This window comes from Calypte anna, chromosome 20 (genome assembly GCF_003957555.1).
Source record: "Calypte anna isolate BGI_N300 chromosome 20, bCalAnn1_v1.p, whole genome shotgun sequence".
NCBI classification, from domain to species: Eukaryota; Metazoa; Chordata; class Aves; order Apodiformes; family Trochilidae; genus Calypte; species Calypte anna.
In genome coordinates, this window is record NC_044265.1 from 984,491 (window position 1) to 1,007,321 (window position 22,831).

Sequence of the window (22,831 nt, forward strand, 5' to 3'; positions counted from 1 at the left end):
GGTCTCAAGTTGTGCCAGGGGAGGTTTAGGTTGGAGATGAGAAAGAATTTCTTTCTGGAGAGGGTGATCAGGCATTGGAATGGGCTGCCCAGGGAAGGAGTGGATTCTCCGTGTCTGGAGATCTTTCCAAAGAGCCTGGATGTGGCACTGAGTGCCATGGGCTGGGAACCACGGGGGGAGTGGATCAAGGGTTGGACTTGAGGATCTCTGAGGTCCCTTCCAACCCAGACGATTCTATGATTCTATGATTATTTCAGCCAGCAGGCTTTGGGGAGGTTATGTATGGGACTGGGCAGTGCAGTAGGAAATAGGAGCTTGGAGTGTGAGATGGAACTTCTCTGGGATCAGATAGTGCAGGTTGGAGCAGGAAACTCAAGGGAATGACAGTTCCTACAGCCATCAGAGTTGTAGTAGGAAAATGAACTGTGTTTGGGTACATATCAGCCCATCTGTATTGTTGGTTGAGTGACCTAGGAGATTAGAACTCTGCTGGTATGGCTCAACATCTGCATGCCAAGGGCAAGGTGAAAGGTGTGCGTGGAGTGGGATGGTACATGATGTTTGAGTTTAAAGGGCAAAACCACTTTGTTGAAGACCAGGGGCTATGAATTGGAGCAAGGATCCAAGGAGAGTGACAGCCCTGTCACCAGCTGAGCTTCCTACACCATTGTGCTGCAGTGACTTGCACAGGGATGCTGGTTTGTCATTGAGGGGTGGCAAAGGGACTGCCCTGCTAACACATGTTGGTGACATTCCATCTCACCAAGTCTGGGAGCAGGCACCCTTTTTTATGTTAATAGCTATGGTACAGTTTGGGCAGGCTGACCTGGCTGTCCATGATCTGGGTGGTGATGGAGCTGCTGTGCTCACAGCTTCCTGCTCAGCCTGCAGGACCAAACCAGAGCTTTGTGCCACCACTGAGACACCAGGCAAGAGGAGGATCCCTGCAGGCAATGCCCAGCAGTGTGGGGTTGCCCTGATCCTGCAGCTCCCTTCCAGGGGAATGGGAGGGCTGAGCACACTGCAGCCACACAGGAGGAATCTGGCAGACACCTTCAGCTTCTTCCAGGCGTGTGGCCCTCCTGGGAGGTGAAATGGGTGTCTGGGCAGTGCTGTGCCAGGCATGAGCCCCCTCTGGCTGTGCCTGGAGCAGGGCAGTGTTCCATGTGATAAAGCTCCTGCACTCCCATGAAGGAGCTCAAGATGGGGAGCCCAAGACATACCCTGGTGGGCTATTCCAGGTCCATCCTAGGGGCCATCAGCCCATCACAGACCCATCTGTGCAAGCCCAGAGCAGGAATGCACAATGGCAGATGGGACCCCCAGCCAAGGACCCCTGAGCACCCTTTCCATGCCTCTTGAGATTGTGCCAGCAGAGCCTTAGCCCTGTTGCTTCGGGTGTGACACCCACCATGAGCCATGGGGAGCAGCTCTTCAGATCACCTTTTGGACTTAGGAGGTTGCTGCCAAGGACTGGGTCACCTTATGAGGTGCAGGTTCCGGAAGAGCCGTTTGAGATTGCACAGGATTTAATGGGATATTTGAAGGAGGATCCAAAGATGGGATAAGAAAGGGAGCTTGTTGATTTGAGGAAGAACAGTAGTGAGGAGTACAAGGCAAGGGGATAAAGGCAGCGGTCAGTTGTTAGAGGTGGTTGGTAGGTGCAGTACAGTTGCTCCTGTCTGGACAGCGGCTGGAATAGGAGTTTGGCCTCAGGAAGTCCCTGAGGAAGCCCAGAGGCCAGAACCTGAGCAGACTGAGTGCCTCAGGATCCATCTTGTACCAGTAATGGTGTTATACCCCTGTGTTTCACTAATGGACTTTGATCCTGTCAAGCCCCAGACAGGAGCAGGATGAGGCTACTGCTGCTGTCCACATCCATGGGAGTGCTCTCCTGTGACCTGTGTGGCCAGCACATAGATGTGAGGAATTGTGCGCTCTGTGTACCTGCTGGGAACATATCTTCCAGCCTGGTTGGACCTGGGGACATGCAGCAGCAGCCTCGCTGCTCTTGGGCTGTTGGCTCCAGATGATGTCTTTTCCTCTAATGCATATCAGCTAGGTTCTCAAACATTAGTTCTTACCATCAGCATCTAACAAACTTTATGGCTTCTTTCCATTTTATAGGAAAAAACACCACCTTGGTCCAGACACTGAAACTTGTCAACTGATGGGACAGAGACCTGAGACACTTGGCTGTACTAGGACACTAAAACATAGGGCTTAGCCAAAGAAAATTTTCCCCAACGTGGAGGCTTACATCTGTCAAACCCTTTAGCATTCTTGGGAGGCTTTTTCTATACCTCTTCTCCATTTCCAGCCTTTCACACATCATGGTATTCCTTTTGACTTCTTTTGCAAGCTAGCTCTGGCTCTGCCTTCTGCTTCCCCTTACGCTTTGGTTTGGGTTACCCAGTGTAAGCTGCTGGCTGTAGGCTGTTTCTGCATTTCTGCCTCCAGCTTCCACCTGGAGGTTTTCCTTTGGATGTTGTGACTGACCTGCTTTTTCTCTCTCTTTTACTGTATCTCTCTCTCTACCCAATCTGTCTTTTGCGTTCTCCATTCTTCCCACCTCCATTACTGCAGGTTCATCATGCCTAGTGGCATATAAAAAGACTCCACCTCCTGTCCCACCTCGGACAACATCCAAGCCGTTCATCTCTGTCACTGTGCAGAGCAGCACTGAATCAGCACAGGACACCTACCTGGACAGCCAGGACCACAAGAGTGAGGTCACCAGCCAGTCAGGACTCAGCAATTCCTCAGACAGCTTGGACAGCACCAGGACACCCAGTGTAACGAGAGGAAGCGTTGTGACTCCAGCAAGAGAGGCTCCAGAGTTACCCCAGAAAAATGCAACTTTGAAAAGTGACAAAGGGACTCTGACTAGTGAAGAGCCTAAAGTGGAGAATATTCCCAAAAGAAAGCTGTCGTCAATAGGAATACAAGTATGGAATAGTTTGTTCTCCTTTGTCTGAAGGAATGTCCTAAAACATCCATTTAGCATGTGCATTTTATGTGACCAGATGTGCATCCCAACTCTCTTAGAATAGTGGGAGCAACTTAACTGCCTTGTCAAAATAATGTCCTGTGTTCCCAGGGGTGAAATAGAGCAGAAATTTTCCATAACAGACTAGAAAGGGTTAAATTCTTTTAGTACAAAATGAAAATGTTTCCTAAAGCAGTGGGACCATGTTAACTGGAGTCCCTCTAAAGAAATCTTTTGCTGCTGTTATGTCTGGCTGTGCTCAGGCTGTGCTCTGCACTGTTTGTTACTGAACATCAAAGCTCTTCTTGTCCATCAGGGGTTTAGGGACAGCTGTCTTCTGAAAGGTGGGCCCTTCTACCTGACATCCATATAGTATGGACTGCTGCAGTCTGGAATGGTCCAAGGGCTGGAGGGAGGAGTTCCTTGCTGTCTGCTGTTGCCAGCAGGTTGCTGTTTCTCTTGCTGGATGCATTTAATTGTGGAAGTCGATGGAAATGAGCTGTTGATTATATAGCCAAATGAGAACCAACTGAGTACTGTAAATCCATGCTTTATTCAGGAAAATCTGAGTCACCTGCCATTGTACACTCTTCTTGTGGACAGATTCCTAGTTACATGTGACTGACTGTAGTGAGCAGTTGTTGCATCTCAAAGAGCTGGTTCAATGCTGCAGGCTCTTACCTGCAGGTAGCAACTTCTGCCACTTGGGCAAACCCATGTCAGATGCCACACACACAGGTGTGTGCACCTCAGGGACACCAGCCCTTCCCCAGGGTACCACAGCCATGCAAATAGAGTGCTCTTAGAGCAGGATACAGCCCTGGTGCTCACCTGGGGGCAGACCCAAGCAGTAGCCTTGTGCCTCTCCAGTTGCCATGTGGTGTCAGCATGTGGTGTGTGTGCAGCACTCCTGCTCTACTATAATGTGAATTCCAGCAGCAAGTTCTTGTGTCTGTTTTTGTCTGTATTTTTTTTTTTGTTCAATAAGGTTGACTGCCTTCAGCCAGTGGCAAAAGAGGAGCCTCCTCCACCAGCCACGAAATTCCAGTCCATCGGGGTACAGGTAGAGGACGAGTGGCGGTAAGTGAAAGACGCAAACTTGTGTAGTTTCCTTCCTTTTAAATTGCACTTAGACCCCGTTTGCACTTAGACCTCCTCCCCTTCCTCATCACAATATGAGTGGTGTTGAAGGGTGGGCCATGGAGAGCTCTTCCTCCACAACACACACCTGCTGCAAAAAGCACCTTGTTCTGTAAACAGCCAAATCGATGGGAGCTTGAAATTTTTAAAAAAAAAGTACAAGATGTAATTAGAGATGTGCGTCAGTCCTCTCGTCTGTACGGCCTATTGCAGTAAGCAGGCAACCTTATCATCTCGTCTGTCTGAGTATGTGGTGTGTGTTTGTGTGTGAGGAGGGGTGGGCAGGGCAGGGTGAGGCTCATCTTGCAAGCAGTCTGAAGAAACACCTTTCACTGTCAGTGTATGAGACCAGCCAGGTTGAGTTCTGCTATTTCATGTTTGCTTTTGCTCTCTCTAGAAACAGCCACTCTCGCAGCATGTCCTCCAAACAGGACACAGACTCTGACACACAGGAACCTAATAACTCTAGCTGTAAATCATCTGAGAGAAGCCTTGCTGAGTGCCCCCAACACAACAACTCCGTTGGTGTTGATGCCACTACCAGGCAACCAGCCAAGCCCTCACAGATAAAGAGAAACCTCTCCTATGGAGAAAACAATGACCCAGCCTTGGAGCCTTCCTCTCTCCCTCCTCCTGACCCCTGGCTTGAGACATCCTCCACCTCACCCTCAGAACCCACACAGCCAGGAGCCTGTCGCCGGGATGGGTTCTGGTTTCTGAAGCTGCTGCAGGCAGAAACGGAGCGGTTGGAAGGCTGGTGCCGCCAGATGGACCAGGAGACCAAAGAGAACAATCTCTCTGAAGAAGGTGGGTGTTGTCCCTCAAGAAAGAGTTGGAGCTGAGTATTGAATCAGCTCTCTGCAGTTCAATTTCTGAGAACCTGCAGAGAGCCAGAACTTGGGGATCAGTATGGGGTAAGGAATGTTTTTTCCTCAGAAAAAAAGGGCAAGGAAACTTTCTCTAGCCACATGGGTTAGAGAGCAATACTGTGATGCAGCAAATCGGGGAATAGTGCAGCTTTTGACCATTTAAAACTGCTGCAAAGTCAGACTGATTGCTTCCAGGAATGCTGTTGGGTCTTTCTGCCTTGCCCATTAGGCAGGCAGCTGAAAGTTTAGTTGGCAGTGGGGGAAGTCTTTTGAGCTTGTTTGGTCAGTCCAGTTGGTGGACTTGGCTTTACAGCAAAGAGGTTTCTTCACAGGGAAAAGCTCAGCTCAGTTTTGCTAAAAACACCAAAAGCACATGCACAGAGAGCACAAGGGCACTTGCTTTTATTTGGTTCAGTCCCAATTTGGCTTGTTCCATTCTTTTCAAATGAGTTGGTAAAAGCTGTACTTTTTGCAGTGAAAATCAGGCCTATGATGCATACAGAGTGACAGAAGTGGGTGACCAGGCTGCAGAGGGCAGGATCTGTTTTATCTGGTTGCTTTTTTTTTTTTAATCTGGTTGCTTTTTTTTTTTTATATACCTGAGAAATAGCAGTGAGACTGTTCTAGCTCTCAGGCCCTGCTGGGGCCTGGGGCAGCTAACCTCTAATCCTATTGCACTAAGATGCTGCACTGGCTGCCAAGCTGCACAGGCAATGCTAGGGCTTCCCCTGCCTCAGGGGGGATTCTTGATTTGCCTGTGCCAAGAATGCTCTGACCAGAACAGAGACCAAGGCCAGTGACATTATCAGTGACCTAAGAGCCATCTCCTAGTAGATTCTATACCCAAGAGCTTGGTGAGTAGGGTGGTAGCCCAGCTTACATTTGTCCCACCAAGGTGTATAAACACTCCTAACTGGTTCAGGAGGTGCAGCAGCAGACCAGGGAGAAGGGGAATCAGGCCATCCTGGTCCATGGAGCAGTTGCAGGCTCTGTGGGTCTCTCATGTGCCTTTGGAAAGGAAAAGCTCATAGTGTTTTTCTGTTAATGGGCAGAGGAGTGTTGCAATGCCCAGAGGCTTCATGGAAAACCCACTAAGAGCAGCACAAAGGCTATTAAATGTTCCAGCCTGCCAATATTGTAATCCCTTCTCCTAAATGGAGGTTGGAGACAGTTTTCCTGCCTCTTGCTACCTTCAGCTCTTGCATGAGTGGAAGTGGAGGTTGTGATCTGCCAGCAGATCTGCTCATTGGGAGTGTGCTGGTGACTTATTTGATGGGCTGAAGGCAGTTTAAGGAACCTTATTCCAGCTCTGATGTGTTCTGAGTCTGAGCTGCTCTAGAAGAGGCAATACTAGATGGCAAAGACAGATGTAGATTTATAGTTTCCATGCATCTTCTTCCGCCGAGTTAGTTCCTTGGGGATCTCTGAAACTCCTTTCTAATGAATCAAGAGTGTTTCTTTGCTTCAGAAACACTGAGTTAATTGCTGCATTTAATAGTCTGTTAACTGAGGTTTGTTGTTTTTTTTTTTCTCTCCCATAGTCTTAGGAAAAGTCTTGAGTGCAGTGGGCAGTGCACAGTTACTAATGTCACAGAAGTTCCAGCAATTCCACGGCCTCTGTGAACAAAACTTGGTGAGTCTGGCTCTCTTCCTCCTGTGTTTTTGAGGGATGTTTTAGGGATCCCCTCCTGTGTTTTAGGGATGTCTGTTTCAACAGCACTATGGGAACACGTTCAGGTATGAACCAGGGTACTGTCACTGTGGAAACAAAGCCAGGGCAGCCTGGCCATCATGCTGTGGTGGGTGAATACTGATTTTAAAAGACAGCTGAGCAGTGGGAGGCTGATTGCCTCAACCTCTCTTCATAACAGGCACTTGAAGTTTCTTTTGGTGCTTATGTGGGCACAGGGGAATTTTCTTGAAGTGCTGATCCAGGGCATGCTGAATACATGGAGTCTCTGTGGGTCTGAATTGTCATTGGCCATACTCCTGTGTGTCCTAGAAAACTACCTCTTACTTGTTACTTCTAAAGGGCTTTTTGAGGTGAACAGCTGAGGTTTTTTCAAAGGCAGAGGAATGCTTGAAGTCTGCTGTTCTTGAAGCATGTTTGCTTTGCATGTAGATTATGTGGATGCTAAAACTGTCCCAACAGGATTGTCCCTTACTGGTCACAAAGCAGTGTTTGAATCAGATCTCTTCAAATATAATACAGTGTTTGCCCTTGCTGAGAGCTGAACAGGGATGGATGGGAATCTGTGTTTCACCTCATTTTACCATGGAGTGGATTTTCCAAACTTCCCTTTCCAAAGGGGATGAATTCACCTTTACTCGCAAAAAAACCAAAAAACCCAGAAACCTGGGAAGGAGGAGGAGGGGGGGAAGTGTTGAGCATCTACTTGCTGCCCTCTGGCTGTTCACAGCTGAGATTGGCAGCAACACCACCAGCTGCCAGGCTTTCAGCAGAGCTTTGCACTGTTGTTGCTTTGTGTTGAGTTACTCAGATATGATTCCATGTTTTCCTGAGGCAATCCAGGCCTGTGATGGTAGTTCAGATAGATCTAGGAAAATTCTATTCTCGAAAGCATTGTTTTGTGGGTAATGTAGCAAAATAACTCCTTTCACAAAAGCTACATTGGCTTTTTTGGGTTGCTGTACACCAGCATGCAAGTTCCCCAGGTGTCAGAGCTGTGCTTTGCATTGTGTTGTGTCTGTTTTCATCATTATTACCCCCTGAAAACCAGACCTCTGTGAGAAACCAGTGTTCTAGCTCTGAGTCACATGCTGAAGACCTTCAGTTGGAAGTTACTGCTGTGGGATTATCAGCAGCTGAAGAAGCTCTGGGGAGAATGGCAGAGATTGCTTCCTGCCACAGAGTGTCTTTTTTCAGGATTCTTCTTCAGGCTCCTGTAGGGGGAATTCAGTCAGGATCTCTGCTTCCCAGTCTTAGCAGAAATGGGTTTGACTGTAAACAGCACCATTATTTCTCTGTGTATCACCAGCTGGTGTCTCCTGTGGGTTCTTGATGTTTCAGTTGTCAGACGGGGACACTTCTAAGGGGTGAATATGCAAAGCCGTGCTGACTGTTCTGCTTGCTGGGAGGAAATGTGCTTTCTGAAAGGTGGTTTGTATTTTGATGGGGGTTTTTTTGTGCTTCTAGAACCCTAATGCCAATCCCAGACCCACAGCCCAGGACCTAGCTGGGTTTTGGGATCTCCTGCAGTTGTCCATTGAAGACATCAGCATGAAGTTTGATGAGCTGTACCACCTGAAAGCTAATAGCTGGCAGCTGACAGAGACACCAGAGAGAAAGGTGAGTGTGGGGCAGTGAGAGTGGCCAGAGCACCTCGCAAACACTTCGGGTGCCTGAGGTCTGTTTCTCTCTGCAAACAGCAGATCTCTTGGGCTTTTAACGTCTTGTACTTGTGCAGTGTAATCTCACAGCCTTGCAATGCACTGAGACCATTCCTCTGGAGTAACAGTGAAAACAATTTTGTATGAGTGGGAGGAGTGTTAGGGTGGAGAAAGACCAGAGCAGTGGTGTACACTGAAAGCAGTGATACAGGGGCCTCTAGTGTTACAAGCACTGTATGGGTAGGTTTTAATAGTGTGTGGTGTCTATAAAAAAAAAACCCTACTGGAACCTTTTGAAACTGCAGGACAAGCTGTGGGCCTGGGCCAGGCTGGCTGATGTGAGGGTGGGATGGCTCTGAGCAGGGCGGAACATTAAAATCTTGCAGTTCCAGATCCAGGTTCAGTCTTTCGTGCTGCCTGTGCTCTGCTCTGACCTACAGATGGGCCAGACATAGTCTGCGAACTCTTTAGTCTGCTTCACAGAATGCCTCTGTGCCATGAGGTACAAAATGGCACATTTCTAGAAATTGGGGCAGCTGATTCTTGTTTGAAGTCTTGCTGAAGAACTGCTCCTGCTTCCTCCCCCTGCCACCCAACCTCTGCGCTGGGAGAGGCTTCCCCACCGCTGCCAGAGCGCGAGCTGCCGCGTCTGCATTTTTATTTTATGTTTGGGTTTTTTCCTTACTGTCTCCCTAAAGGAAGAGAAGAAACCACCCCCTCCAGTGCCAAAGAAGCCGGCCAAGTCCAAATCCCAGCTGAACCGGGACAAAGGCTCAGACTCAGACAAGCAGCGGCAGGAGGCCCGCAAGCGCCTGATGGCGGCCAAGCGCGCGGCCTCGGTCCGGCAGAACTCGGCCACCGAGAGCGCAGACAGCATCGAGATCTACGTCCCCGAGGCACAGACCCGCCTGTGAGCAGCAGCAGGGCACAGCAAGGAACAGGGGGGGTTTTATAAAGTCATTAAAAAGGAAAAAAAAAAAAAAAAAAAAAAAAAAAAGGCAAAAAAAAAAAAAAGGTTCTCTCTAAACTAGTGTGATTTATTCAGTCTAGAGACAATTGAGCCGTCCTTGAAAAGGGCTCCTGAGTTGGCTTTTTTCTCTCAGCTTTGAGTAATGAAGATTTAAAAAACAAACAAACAAACAAAAAAAAACCCCAAACACAACAAAACAGAAAAATACCCCTCATTTTCTCACTGGCGGTGGTGTTGCTGAATGGACTGAACAAACTCCTGGAAACTCCAGCCCCCTCAACTTGGAACTTCAGTCTTTTTACTTATTCTGTCTAATGAGAATTATTAGCTTGTTTACAAGAAAAGAACAAGAAAACACGAAGCCTTGAGCACTTGCCATGCTGTGTTCTTCTTCCTCCTCGGGTTCTGTTCTTCCTTTTCATCCTTTTTTTCTTTTTCCTCCTTCTGTTCCCTTTACCCCACCTTCTGCATGGCTTCATTTACTGTGTTAGAAATAACATCTCTTCCACAGAGCTCCCGAAGAGAACACCCATTCAGTGTGTACGACTGTTGCACTCTGCTAGCAAGCAGCCTTTCTTGGGTTTTTTTCTTTTTGTTTTGCTTTTGATGGGGATTGGGGTGGGGGGGGGAGGATGGGTGGGCAGGGGCAGTGCGTTTGTATTCCTCTGTTCTATTGAAGGGAGAGGAGGGCAGGGTCTGTGGAATGTAATGCAGAGTTGTTGAAATGCAGCCCTGAAGCAAATGTGCAATAAACTGGCAGAGGGGAAGGGTCAGTGCTTGGCTGGCTGACCCCCAGAGGGCAGAACCCTACCCTGGGTGCAGGAGAAGCTGAAGGACCACAGGATAAAAAAAAAAAAAAAAAAAAAAAAAAATACAGGTACAATCCACATATTCTTTACTTTGATTTTTTTTTTCCTCTTCCCTTTGCAAAATGATTTTCCTTGAATTGATAAATTTCCTTGTTGAGAAAGAAGCTGCTACATTAGGGGACCTGTTTCAAGTGGGCTGGGGAAGGGGAGGGTTGGGGAGAGGATATTTCAGGGTGGGAGGAATGGGTTTTGTACAAAGAGGAAGGCACAGGTAGCTGGTGGTAGGCTGCCTGCCTGTGTACATATGCACATATACACTTAGTAGTACCTGTACATTGAATTCATACACACGTATACATGCCCATATGCACAGTGCAGATGGTGTACTAAAGGCACCTGGGTGAGAATGGGCAGATGTATAGCATATATTTTTACATGTACTATATCTAGATGTGTGTAAAAGTGTGTGTAAAAATATATACCCTGTGTGTAATCAGATGACTATTTTTTCCTTTTCTCCCTGCTCTCTGGGTAGAGGAAGATAAGCTAAATATTTTTTAGCCCATTTTCCCCTTTGTAGGTTTCCTTCCCAGTCTGGCTTCTTGAAGCCAGAACTGCCACCACTCAAATATTTGCCACCCCCTTCAAAATAAGCATTTGGCCTCAGCCTCAGTGATCTTGGTGGGGATTTTTTTTTTTTTTTCCTTCATTTGCTTGAATAAGTTGGGAGGTTGGTTGCTACTTTCATGGGGGTGGGGGAAGAATCCCAAAGAAGTTTCAATGAGGGTGTTGGTGATCCAGAAAGCAAAAAATAAATAAAAATTAAATCCTGAGTGATGTCTGAGTGAGCATTCTATACTGTCCGGCGTTGTCCATGTAGAGGTGCTCTGAGATTTCTGGAATTAAGTTTCCCACCAAAGCTTGCCCATAAAGTAGCTCAAATTCAGCACTGGCCTTAGGTCTTGGTGGGGACAGAGACTGGCTTGTTGGTTTGCACCCTCGTATGTTTGGGGGACATTTTGGAGATGCAGTTTTAGGGACCTCTAGCACTGAAGTTGAATGCCAGGGAAAAGGGGTGGTGGGGTTGTTTATTTTTGGTTTGGTTGTGGTTTTTTTTTTTAATTTAAACATATGTATGAGTGGCTGGGGCTGGGGCTGGAGCAGTCTGTGTCTGAGCTGGGAACTGCTCTCCCCCAGTCCCCTGGCCTCCCGTGTGTGCAGAGTCCCCGAGGTGAGGGCGTGTTTCAACCTTGGCTCATTTTGTTTCTGCCACCTTAGAGGAGAAGACCTTACAGCGGCAGAGATAATAAATAAAAAATAAATCAAATTCAATATAAAAATAAGTTTAAACACTAAATGCAGTCTCAGTTTATAGCTGCCCACAGCCTCTCCCCGGTTGTTGCCCGGGCACTCCCAGCTCTGCTGCTGCCACCAAGATGGCTGCCCAGGGGTGGGCGGGGTTTCCTCTCCCTTCATCCTCATAGGCTGTTAGTTCAGCAAGCCACGCCCCTCTGATGACGTGTTGTGCTGTGATTGGCTGGCAGCAGCCTCACCTCCACTGTTCACCTGGAAGTGCTGCAGGCACTGTGGGGTTGTGCTTAGCGGCTTCATAAATGGCTTTAGATAGGTGCATGAATATACATTTTATAAATATATATTTATACAAATACGTTAAGAGCTTGATAAATACACATCTATTAACAGATACACACAAGTAGGGTTGTTATATATCTGAACAATACGCATTTATAGAATCATAGAATAGAATTAGCCGGGTTGGAAGGGACCTCAGAGATCATCGAGTCCAACCCTTGACCCACCGGAGCAGTTGCTAGACCATGGCACTGAGTGCCACATCCAGTCTTTTTTTAAATGTCTCCAGGGACGGAGAATCTCCCACCTCACCGGGCAGTCCATTCCATAGCCTGATCACCCTCTCCGTGAAGAAATTCTTTCTAATATCTAACCTAAACCTCCCCTGGCACAAGCGTTCCCACTGATGGGGCTGTCAGGCATTGGAATTGCCCAGGGCAGGGCTGGAGTCACCATCGCTGGAGGTGTTTAAGGCACTGGGAGCTGGTCCTTAGGGACATGGGGCAGCTGGTAGCTCATGGTGTTGGTCAGAGGTTGGACTGGGTGAGCTTGGAGGTCTCAGCCAAGCTAAACATTCTGTGATGCTGTGATTTATATAAATAATCCTATAGATAATTTCGTTGTATATTAACGCGTGTATTTTCTATCTGAGCGCCTCTGGGGCCAAAAAGATGCGGGCAGCCAATCACGGGGCTGCTTGGGAGCACGTTGGCATGATGGCGCCCAGGAGATGCGCGCCAGCCAATCACAGGGCTGCATGACGTTTAACAAAATGGCCGCTCCCTGCCGCAAAATGACGGCCCACAGAAAATGGCCGCTCCCAGTGCAGGCAGCGGGTGGCCCTTGGCTGCTGCAGCTTCCGGGTAACGTGCCAGCCAATCACAGCGCAGTACGTCACTGCCGGGCGGTGGCTGCTGAGGTTGCTGGGAGCGTTAACCGGGCCCCGGACCAGAGGAACCCTCGGGACCGGGTCCTGCTAACCCATCCCGGCGAGCGGGGCCGGGACACCTGTACCGCCCCGGGGAGGGCCGTGCTGAGGTCCCCGAGCTCTCCCTCAGCGCTGGGCCCGGGGCGGCAGGAACGCGCGGGCTCCGTACTGAGCTCGGTGCTGGCAGGGCGGGCTCTGAGCCCCGCGCCTCAAGCCTTGCGGTTCTTCTCGGGCGGGAGCAGCTGAGCTGTGGGGCTGAGCCTGCCCCGCGGCCCGGGCAGCCCTCCCGGTACCACGCTGGGTCTCGACAGGAGGTCTGTGTCCCGGCTGGGGGGTCTCCCCCTGGCAGCTGTGCTGCCCGCAGGGCTCCCGGGACACCGGCTCAGCGCCCTTGGCTGATCCAGCATCCCGGGCAGCACCGTGCAGCCAGGCTGGTGCCTGCCTTGAGAAGCCAGGGCTGCGTCTCCCTGCCCGAGCCAGGAGAAAGGAGCACAGCAAGGAGCAGGAGGGGGCGGGTTGTGCTGGTGCTGCTGACCCAACACGTCCCGCATGAGCCTTTTGACCCAGAACTTTACCTCAGTGTTGGCAGCGCGCCCTGCACTGCCTTCCCGCCTCAGCCGTGGGCAATGCAGTTGCCAGGGAGGGTCCCCTGAAGCCTGACCCCCCCACGAGGGTATTTTTGGGGCAGTGTGGGCTGTGGCATGAGTATGAAAGCGTGATGTTAGCGAGGCTCCTCTGCAGAGCACAGGGGGGAGAGGAGGGAGCTGCAGAGCTGAGGGTGGTCCAGGGGCAAAACCCTTCCTCAGGAGAGGAAGCCCCAGCTGCTGCTGGACGGCTCTGCCGGCACTGCTGCTCAGAGCTGTGGTGAAGGGGAGGGAATTTTACCCTTCCAGCTCCATCTGCCTGTGCCCAGCACCTGGGCCCTGTTCAGGGCTGTCCCCTCCCCATGGTGGTGGGTGCAGGTCCCTGAGGATCTGCCTGACCTGTGTGCGGGTCAGGGTACACAAACCTCCGTGCACCTCAGCAGCCCTGAGGTGCTGCTTGTGCAGGCAAGGCAGGGGAGCACTGGTTGGGTTTTACACAGACCCCCCGGTGCCGGGCAGCCCAGGCTGAGTCCTGTCCCCACCTCCCCTTAGCCCACCAGCAGAAAGCATCAGCAGCTCACACGGGGGGGGATGCCCTGCTGCTCCTCCTGACATCAAAGCTGTTGAGGGGCTTCTCTGGAGCTATGGGGGTGAGGCCTGGCTGGGGACCTGGTGCCTCCATCCTTCCACAGCCCCTGCCCAGGGCCGGGGTCAGGGCTGCAAAGGGCTTGAGCTGGTGCCAGCCCCTGCTGTGGTGAGGTGCAGGTGCCCCTCTCAGGGGATCAGCCTGGCACGGGGTGAGTGTCAGCCCCTGGCAGATGAGCTGCCAACCCGCACACCTCTGGTGCCTGTCCCCGGGCAGCCCCGGAGCCGCCGTGCCCGAGCTGCCGGCACCCAGCCCAGCGGGGCTGCAGCCTTTGGGTGCCTTCCCCTCCCCTTGTGGTGGAGCAAGGCTGGGGCTGCTGCTCCGGGAGAAGCTCTGTAAGAGCCCTGCCCATCCCCAAGGGTTATAAAGAAGGGAATTTTGCAGGAGCCCTGCCATAATTGCTGCTTTTTCCTTTTGTCAGGGGAGCAGCCGTGATGATGTCTCACTTTTCCAGTGCTGGTCAGGAGGAGGAAGGACACAAATGCATCATCCCTCTGCTGCTGCCAAATGCTCTCTGGCCCCCAGACAACAGGATCAACGCTGTGGGAAGCACATAGCTGCTGTCAGACCAAAGGATGGTGAGGTAGGTGCAGGTCGGTGCCAGGCACGGGTCCATTTTTTTCCACACAGCCCTTAGACCTCGGAAACTGCTTTGGCTGAGTGTCAAGGGGCGGGAGGGAGAACTGGTGTGAGAGAGGAGCAAGTGAGCCACCCACAGCTTATATTAAAAAAAACAACAAACAAACACAACAACAACAAAGAAACCCACAAAACTAAAAAACCTTTTATTTGACAATAGAAGAACAACCAAAAAGATATTTACAGTAGTTTTTTGCTCTGTAAATTGAAGTCCAATAATCCCTGCCTTCCCCACGCTTTCTGGTCCATCCTCAGGGCAGCAACACTGGTCCTTGGCACAGGCACAGCTGCAGCATTCCTGCCCGTGGGGGAGGAAACCACTTTGGTTTGTGCGGGGCAAAATAAGGGAAGTAGACTAAAGAGCCTCACCCTCCCCCAAGGGAGGAAACAGAACTGCAAAGGGGTGATGGGGAAGGGCTACCTAGAAATAAGGGAGGGAGTCCTAAAATTCAGGGCTTTTTTTCCAGAAAGGAGGCAGAGGGCAAAGGCTGGACATAAAATGGAGCTGGGGGAGATGAGGAGGGCAGTGGGCACAGCCACATGGTGAGCATTCTCCTCCACCCAGCTGGGTAGGCTGGGAGCTGGAGCCATCCCTGGTGCTATGTGTGGGCACCCAGCCACCAGGACACCTTCTGCCACCCCTTCCTGCAGCCCCCAGGAGCACTCGGGAACTCCCCTCCCCTGTCACCTTCTCTCTGAAGAAGAAAGGCAGGGGAACAGACATCCACCAGTCCCCAAAATCAGTGCTTGTCCCTTCTGGACCCCACCATCCCACAGCACTGCTGCCCCAGCACCACTGGCTCCAACCACTGCAGAGAGCCAGAGCCTGTGGACGTTATTATCTCTAGTCATGCAACTTAATAATCAGGCTAATTACCTAGGATTAGTGTTTCTCAGGATAGATAACATAGGTGGGTATGTATCACTAGTTAACTGACAGGCTACAGTGGCACAGCAGACACCTCAGGCCCGGTGATGTCCCACCAGGACCTGCTCCACAGGCCAGGCTGGGGGACAGCCAGCTCCCAGCAGAGACCCGCTTGTCACTAGAGGTCACCAGCACCGCGCAGAGCCACGCTGAGCCTCGGAGAGAAGCAGGGAGGGGACAGGGAGCACCAGGACTCAGTCCCTCGCCTTCCCAGGGCAGCTCATCAGCACTTGGCTGATGGGACAACTCTGCTCCCATGGGCTGCAGGCTGTGAGCACTGAGCTTGCAGAATACACACGCCCATGCCTGCAACACGCCTCTTTCCAAATGTTTAAAAAAAAAACAAAAAACATAAAATAAAATAAAATTAAAAATAAAGAAGTTGGGTACTAAAGTTCACAGTCTCAGCGTTGCATCCACCCCCCCAGGCTGCTGCCAGCATCTTGCAGGTTCTGCAACGCGCTCTCTGTTCCGGGACACAATGTGCACACATTCAGCAGGAACTCAAGAGAAACACAAGAAAGTTGTGGAAATGCTTATAGAAGAAAAAAAAAATTAAAAATCATATAATAATTCACAATTAAAGGAAAAATGTTTCAACAACAAAAAAATCACTAAACAGCACCATAGAGATTTCTACTGGCAGCATCCGTAACACCCTAAGGCAGAAGAAAAAGGTCCCGTGTTTTCTGTGTGAAAAAATGCCACAGACCTCAGGTTTCCAGGTCATGTCCTTTGCCCTTTCCTGGGCACGGCAGGGCTCCTGGCCAGCACAAGGTACCAGGAAGGCCCTCCACCAGCAAAAGGGGGGAAAAAATAAACACAAAAGGGTGGGGGCAACAGAGATCAGAAATTTGTGAGAAAAAAGCTTTTCATCCACAGACACCAACGTAAAAAAAAAAACAAAAAACAAATTCTCTTTCTCTCCCTGAAGAACTGATGTTCACTGGACGCTTGTGTACAGGTGAGAGAAAAAGAAGTCAGCAGGTTTTCCAAGGGGTGCTGCACAGACCTGTCAGGCAGGGCATCAAGGGGTTGGTAAAGCTGCAAATGTCTTTTCACAGCAGCCCTGTCCACACGCACCCTCCTCGGCAGGAAAGGCAGCGGGCCTGGGGGCACCTCCTCAGCAAGAGGATGGTGGGATGGGACAGTTCTTCCACTCCCCCTTGGCTTGCAGTGCCCTGGGACCCCCGGGAGGCAGGAGCCTGCTTCTGAGATGAGCTGGTCAGGGGCTGCAGGCAGAGGGGTGCTGGGAGGGCCAGGCACCCCTCAAAGAAGGTCCCCCCGTGGGACACAGCCCAGGGGGTTATTTGGAGGCTCCCAGGTGCTCAGTCTGGGGCGAGAGGGGCAGCTGCCCACCCTGTCGCTGTGACTCCAGCTCAGCTGCCTTCTGCAGGGCCACCTCCACCAGCAGCTGGAAGCTGCTGAAGTCGTCTCCAAAGAGCTCAGGGGGTGTGGGGGGCGGCGTGTTGAAGAGTCCACTGGTGGGGCTGGCTGCCTCAGCCCGGGCCAGCACTGTCATGGTGCTGCCAGGGGCACCCAGTGGTGCCCTGGGGGCAGGGTCCAGCTCTGCTCGTGGCAGGCCGGGGGGCTTCTCCCACTCAGGGCTGCGGGCGCTCACCACCGTCAGGTTGCTGCCCAGCGCCTGGGCTGGGTGGCACAGTACCTGCGGGCACACGGACATGGACAGCACCTTGGAGGCCCCCGTAGGAGGTACCACCAGCACCCCAGAGCTGGCAGCAGCCCCCCGAGGCAGGGCCACATCTCCAGTTTTGCCCCCACGACGGGAGATGGTGAATTGGTTGGGGTCCTTCCCATCCTTGCGCAGCATGTCGGGCAGCAGCCGCCTCCTGGCATTGATGAACCAGTTGCAGATCTGGGAGGGAGGAAAGAAAGGCAAAATGTTGTTGGGGAGCTGTGGTGGGGCTGCACCCCAATGCCAAGCCAGCAGAAGCCCCCACAGACCCAGCTCTGGAAAGGCAGAGCTGGTCCTGGCAGGGGCCAGGAGCACCCAGCACCGGCTGCTTCCTGCCTGGCACCTCCTGCCCCTGCAGCCTCTTCCTCCCTGCAGCCCTGGTCCAGCTGCCTGCAGACACACTCCCATGGAGCCCTGCCAGCCCACCCTGGCCCCCACTTCTGGCACCTGAACACCACGCCAGCACACTGAGCACACCTGGGCAGTTTTTGGGAGAGCATGGCACAGAGCCACTGGAGCCACAGTGGCTCTCCAGCAGAGCTGCCTGCTCCCCAGGGAAGGACGGGCTTCACACTGTATCCCACCGCAGCCCTGAAGTCCCAGCAAGTGACCATGCACAGCCTCACATAGGCAAAGTAGGGTGCAGCTCCCAAACACCCTTCTGAGAGCTCCTGCTGTACCCCCAACCAGAGCCTGCAGTATTGCAGAACCAGCTCAGAGCCCAATGGTCTCGAGCACACCCATGGTCTTCTGGGGAGCTGTTCTCTTCTCCAGGAGACCCACCTTGGAGCTGGGCATGCCCAGCCACGCTTCACACACTACCACCAGTGCCACCATGAACAGGAGCACTGAGGGCAGATGGCAGGACAGAATGTTTAGGGAAAAGCCTAAGAACCACCAGCTTGCAGAGCTGCAGCCCCCAACCCCTAACAAAGCAGCAGGGATGGCAGCAGGTATCTCCACCTTCTCTTGCCCCCTGACACCAAGCAAGGTGACAGCTAACTAAAGGCTCTTCCAAACATCTGCACACCAAAGAGGCAGAGCTCTGCAGCTGCACCTCTGGGAACACTTCAGAAACACAGCAGCCATGTATTCAGCCTCAGCCATGTATTATTCCAGCATATTCATAACATATAAAATGTTACATTAAAATAACTGCCTTCTTCCTAGAAAACAATTAGACAAGAATAAATCAGAGGGGGAAAAAAAATGACTGATCTTTCCCAAATAAACAGCTACATAAACTATTTCCCCCAGGGAGAGAGAACTTACCACAGCTTCGATCACAGCAAGATCTCAGTTGTCTTTACGACAGTATTTGGCATTTACCACCCTCAAATACACCAGTCTAACCCCCTTTTTCCTTCAAAACTCTCTCCCTTAGCTGGGTCTCCTTAATATGTGATCTCATGGCCATGAGCTGCGAAGTCCAGAAGGCTGGACTCACAACAAAAAGCCCAGCCAACACTGCAGCGCTGAGAAGATCCCCAAAATCCTGCTGGTCCCCCCTACCACCCTCCTTCAAGCATTCAACTCCCTCTGGAGAGCATGGCAGGGATGGGCACACACACTCCGGTGACACCACAGGACATCAACGCAGCTCCACCAGCAGGGGGGTGTTGGGAAATGCCTCGTGTCTAAAGCTAGCTGCCTTTTCCCTTTTTTTTTTTTTTTTTTTTTTTTTTTTTTTTTATTAAATACCACCACCGATTGGTATCAGCACACACTGTCACTTTGGGCAGCATCTATCCCCACCACTGCCATGAGCGTGGCATCCCCTCTGCAGGGAAGGAAGGCTCAGCCCAGCAGGAGGGCACAGGCTTGGAAACCTGCTCTTGTTGTCCAGGAAGCTTCACCAGGAGCAGGCAACTCTTTCTTGCCTCCTAACTTTCTGCAAAGGAGACACATGGCTTCCAGACTCCCTGAAAACTCAGGGTTCCTGCACTCCTGCTCCCTGGCTCCTGGCTCCAGCTCTGATGCTTGGACAGGGCAGGGGGATGCTCAAATCAACAGGCCAGGGGTGTTTGGCCAGTGGCTGGGGCAGAGCCCTGCACTGGGGAGGCTCCTGGAAGGGTCAGATCAGCACAGATGTGCCCAACCTCACCATAGGGTGTGCCCCACCCAACAAGCTCATCGGATGGAGCAGCCCCCATGGCATCAGACCAACAGAAATCCCAGTTACAGCCCTCAGCTGGCCCTGGGAAACACCACTGGGGGGTGTGGGCACAGCCCCCACACCAGGCACACACTGTCTGTTGGGGCTCCAGTGAGGCAGCAGCAGCCAGTGCCTGGCAAGGCTACACCCTGACACCAGCCCATGTGCCTGCCAACACCCTCCTCAGCCCCAAAGAGTTCATGACACAGAGAGCCAGACACCTGCCATCCCCAGAGCCCTGGGGTAAGCCCCTGCACACCAGACACTGCCCTGCCAACCCTGGTCCAGGACAAGTCCAGATCCCCACAGCCCCAAACCCATCCCTGCTCCTCCCACCACTCTGACCACCAGCTTCCCCTTGGAGTGGCCACCCAGACAGATCCATTGCACTGCCAGCATTTAAAGAAATACATTCAAATGAAAAAGAAAGCTTGCCTTGCCAGCCAACAAACAGAAAAGCAGGCGGCCTCTGCCCACACACCGGTGTCTGGGTCATGGCCAGGGCTGCACTGAGATGGAGGGAAAGGAGGCAGAGGTGCAGGGAAGCCTCAAGGGAGCTGAGCCACATACCCACTGGCCCTGGCCTGCCCCCTTAGGGGCAGAAGAGAGCTGTTTCTCACCCTGTTATGCCTCCAGAACCAGAGAACCAAGAGAAGCCCCCTGTTTATCTCCCACCCTGACAGGCTGGGGGTGGGGGCAGGGCCCTGGGCACGCAGGGATCCCCCTGCCCAGAGGCTGCTGGGTCAAAGGGAGAAGCAGCTCAGGCAGGGTGAAAGTCAAACCTAGCAGGAAAAGCACTGCTGACCCCCACCACCAGCCAGGGTGGGGTTAGGGTTGAGTCAGCACCCATCCCCACACCACGAGGAGAACAACAGCCAGGAACAGGCCAGACTTCTGCCCAGGTGCCCTGCACTAGGCTGGACTCCCGTTAACATAAATGGTGTAATTGGGGCCAGGTGAGTGAGCCAGTACTTAGTGCTGCTGATTGCCCACCTGGAGTCAAAACCCAGCCTAGCCAGAGTGGCTTTTTATATCCCAGGACAGTTGCCCTCTGCCCAGCTCTGTGTGCAGGGAGGGTAGCCCTGACCCCTTCGCTGGGGGTGCCCAGGAAAACAAGATAAAGTGACAGCCCCTGAAAGCCTGCTACCTGTGGCAGCTTTTACTGATGACAGGCTGCTGCTTAGTTTGTCCCCATCTGAGTTCCTCCATCTTCTGGCCTCCCAAAAAGCTCTGTTACTGCACTGCCACAGAACAGGTCCCCAGGGCACAGATTTCTTCCAAAAAGGGGCTGCCCACACCCACAGTTCCCTCCCTGCCTCCTTGCTGCCCATCAGAGGCAGGTGGTCCCAGCATGCCAAGACCTTTAGGCTCTTCAGTGAGTTCTCCCGGTCTGGCCCATCCCAAACTCCATGGCAGAGGACCCAGTGGTGTGCCCGGAGCATTGGGGGCTGGCTCCTACCTGCAGCACCGAGAGGCTGGTCTGCCCCGAGAGGCTGAGCTTCTCCTGCTCCGAGGGGTAGGCATTGAAGCGGTGCTCGTACAGCCAGTCCCGGAGGATCTTCACAGACTCCTTGGGGAGATTGCCCCTTCTCTTCCTCTTGCTGGCCTGCGAGGGGTCGGGGGACGTGGCGCTGTCGTCCTCCCCGAGGTCACTATCCGACATGGTGGAGCTGCCTGCTGAGCTCTCCTGGTTAAAGCCTGGCAAGGTGGAAACCAAAGAGCATCAGGTGGGGAGCAGGGGGCGGAGGGGACCCCTTAGACGTAGGGGGTGTCTCCCCTCTTCCTCGCCCTGCCGGAGAGGGTAGGGAGCCAGAGGCAGAGCCCCCCACGGGGGGGAGAAGCTACAAGGGAGACAACAGCCTCTGCCCTCCCCTCCACGGCCCTTCGGTTTGCCTGACCGGAGCCCCTCGGGAATCTGCGGGGAGCCCACCCCACTCAGGCAGGGTTCGGGGGGAGCCACTCACAAAGGGCACCAAGAAACCCAATATTTGAGGGTGGGAAAATTAAAAGGAAAAAAAAAAATCTCAGCAAGAGAAAGAGGCCGGGACTGGAAAGTCGGAGTTGCTTCGGGGCGCAGGAACCACGCGGGGTCATTGTGCGGCGGGGATGGAGGCGGGGGCGGCGGGGGCGACTTCCCCGCGCCGCTGTCAGGGGCCGGGGGCTCGGATCGGGGGTTCGGACCGGGCCTCTCCGCCCCCCTCCCCAGCCCCTCCGGCAGCAACAGGTAGCGCGGCGCGGGGCCCCTCCTGCCGCGGACACAAAGAGGGGGAAGCGGCGATTCCCCCCCCCCCGGCCCGCTGCCCGGGGAGGCGAGGGAGAAATAAAGGGAAGCTGGAAACTCGCCCGCGGCCCCGCACCCCGCACCCGGCCCAAACCGGCCCCAAAACAGCCCCGAACAAACAAACAAAACACCATCAGCCAACTTAGCAACGAGGCGGAAAGGGAGTAACCCCGAACCCGCCCGCCCGCGACTCCCACAAACTTTCCCCGCCGGGGGCGGCCCCGGCCCGGCCCGCACAAAGGCGGTGGGACCGCGCTCCGCTCCGCGCTACCGGCTCGGCCCGGCCCGTCCGCCCGTCCGGGACTCCATGTTTGCCGCCCGCCCCGGCGCCGCCGCTTACCCCCGGTCCGCCGCCGCCGCCTCGGCCCTTGCATGGGCCGCCTCGGGGCCGCGCCGCCGCTGGAGCCGGGGGTGCGGCGGGACCCTCCCGCGGCGGCGGGGCGGGCGGCCGAGGCGCAGCGAAAAGTTTTGGGTGGGCGGCGGTGACAGATGCCGAGACAGAGTTCCCTTTGTTCCCGAGGAGGCAGGAACTCGGCCGGGCCCCCCGCCCCCGGCCCCGGCCCGCCCGCCCCCGGCTGTCACCGCCGCGGCACCGGGCAGCGAGCACCCCAGCCCCCGCCCCGCCGAGCCCCGGGCCGGTACCTGGCGGTGGCGGCAACCCCGTCCGGAGCGGGGACGAGCTCTGCCCCGGCTCCCGGACACGCTGCTAGGCGGGAGGGAGCCCGGGGGGCTGCGCCGGGATGCAGAAATGCCGGGTAACCCCCCGCGTGGGGCTGCACCCACACAGGGACACTCACCGGGGACACCCGAACGTGAGCAGCCAGACAGGGGCAGCCGAGGGGGGACACCTCTACAGGTGATGAGAGACGGCACAAGGACACCCATGCAGGCACACAAAAACAAGGACCCAAACAGGGACACCCAGACAGACACCCATGCAGGGACACCTGAACAGGGACAGCCACACAGGGACACCTGAACAGGGGCAACCACCAGGGATACCCATGCAGAGACACCCATCCATGGGCACCCTCCATGTAGGCACCACACAAGCCCCCTACCCTGGCCATGCTGAGGCTGAACTCTGAAACTGAGCACCATGGTGTTTACTGGTGTCTGCAGAGAGCTAACAGGAAGGCACTGGTTGTAGGGACAGTCCTGGAGACTGCTAGGGTGGGAGTGGGTGACAGCCCCAGGGACCTCATGCCACCCTGAAGGTACCACTGGTGCTTGTTTGGTGGCTTTCTGACTTA

The 22,831-nt window shown here is 53.4% G+C and overlaps 2 protein-coding genes across 12 annotated transcripts in view; one reads left to right on the forward strand and one right to left on the reverse strand.

Annotated features, from left to right (window-relative positions):
• DLGAP4 (DLG associated protein 4) overlaps nt 1–9,321 on the forward strand; it is a 64,870-nt gene extending 55,549 nt beyond the window's left edge. For 7 of the 10 annotated variants that reach the window (XM_030462959.1, XM_030462960.1, XM_030462957.1 and 4 more), the window contains 6 exons: nt 2,587–2,948; nt 3,978–4,069; nt 4,527–4,936; nt 6,540–6,631; nt 8,156–8,308; nt 9,048–9,321. In XM_030462959.1, coding sequence (XP_030318819.1) covers nt 2,587–2,948; nt 3,978–4,069; nt 4,527–4,936; nt 6,540–6,631; nt 8,156–8,308; nt 9,048–9,263 — 1,325 coding nt within the window. In that variant the 3' untranslated portion in view covers nt 9,264–9,321. Of the gene's footprint in view, nt 1–2,127; nt 2,949–3,977; nt 4,070–4,526; nt 4,937–6,539; nt 6,632–8,155; nt 8,309–9,047 lie in introns of all 10 variants that reach the window. The other 3 variants (XM_030462963.1, XM_030462962.1, XM_030462965.1) reach the window with 2 other exon arrangements.
• A 5,918-nt stretch (nt 9,322–15,239) lies between these two features.
• TGIF2 (TGFB induced factor homeobox 2) lies at nt 15,240–22,302 on the reverse strand. Of its 2 annotated transcripts, none has more exons than XM_030463295.1 (3): nt 22,221–22,302; nt 20,757–20,995; nt 15,240–17,322 (listed from the first exon to the last, which is right to left on the reverse strand). In XM_030463295.1, exons 2-3 carry the CDS (start codon nt 20,958–20,960, stop codon nt 16,753–16,755), a joined length of 774 nt encoding a protein of 257 aa, XP_030319155.1. In that variant the 5' UTR covers nt 20,961–20,995; nt 22,221–22,302; the 3' UTR covers nt 15,240–16,752. The 2 variants fall into 2 exon arrangements, with proteins under 2 accessions (XP_030319155.1, XP_030319154.1); XM_030463294.1 differs by lacking the exon at nt 22,221–22,302 and adding an exon at nt 21,919–21,961.
• Nucleotides 22,303–22,831: the final 529 nt, after the last annotated feature.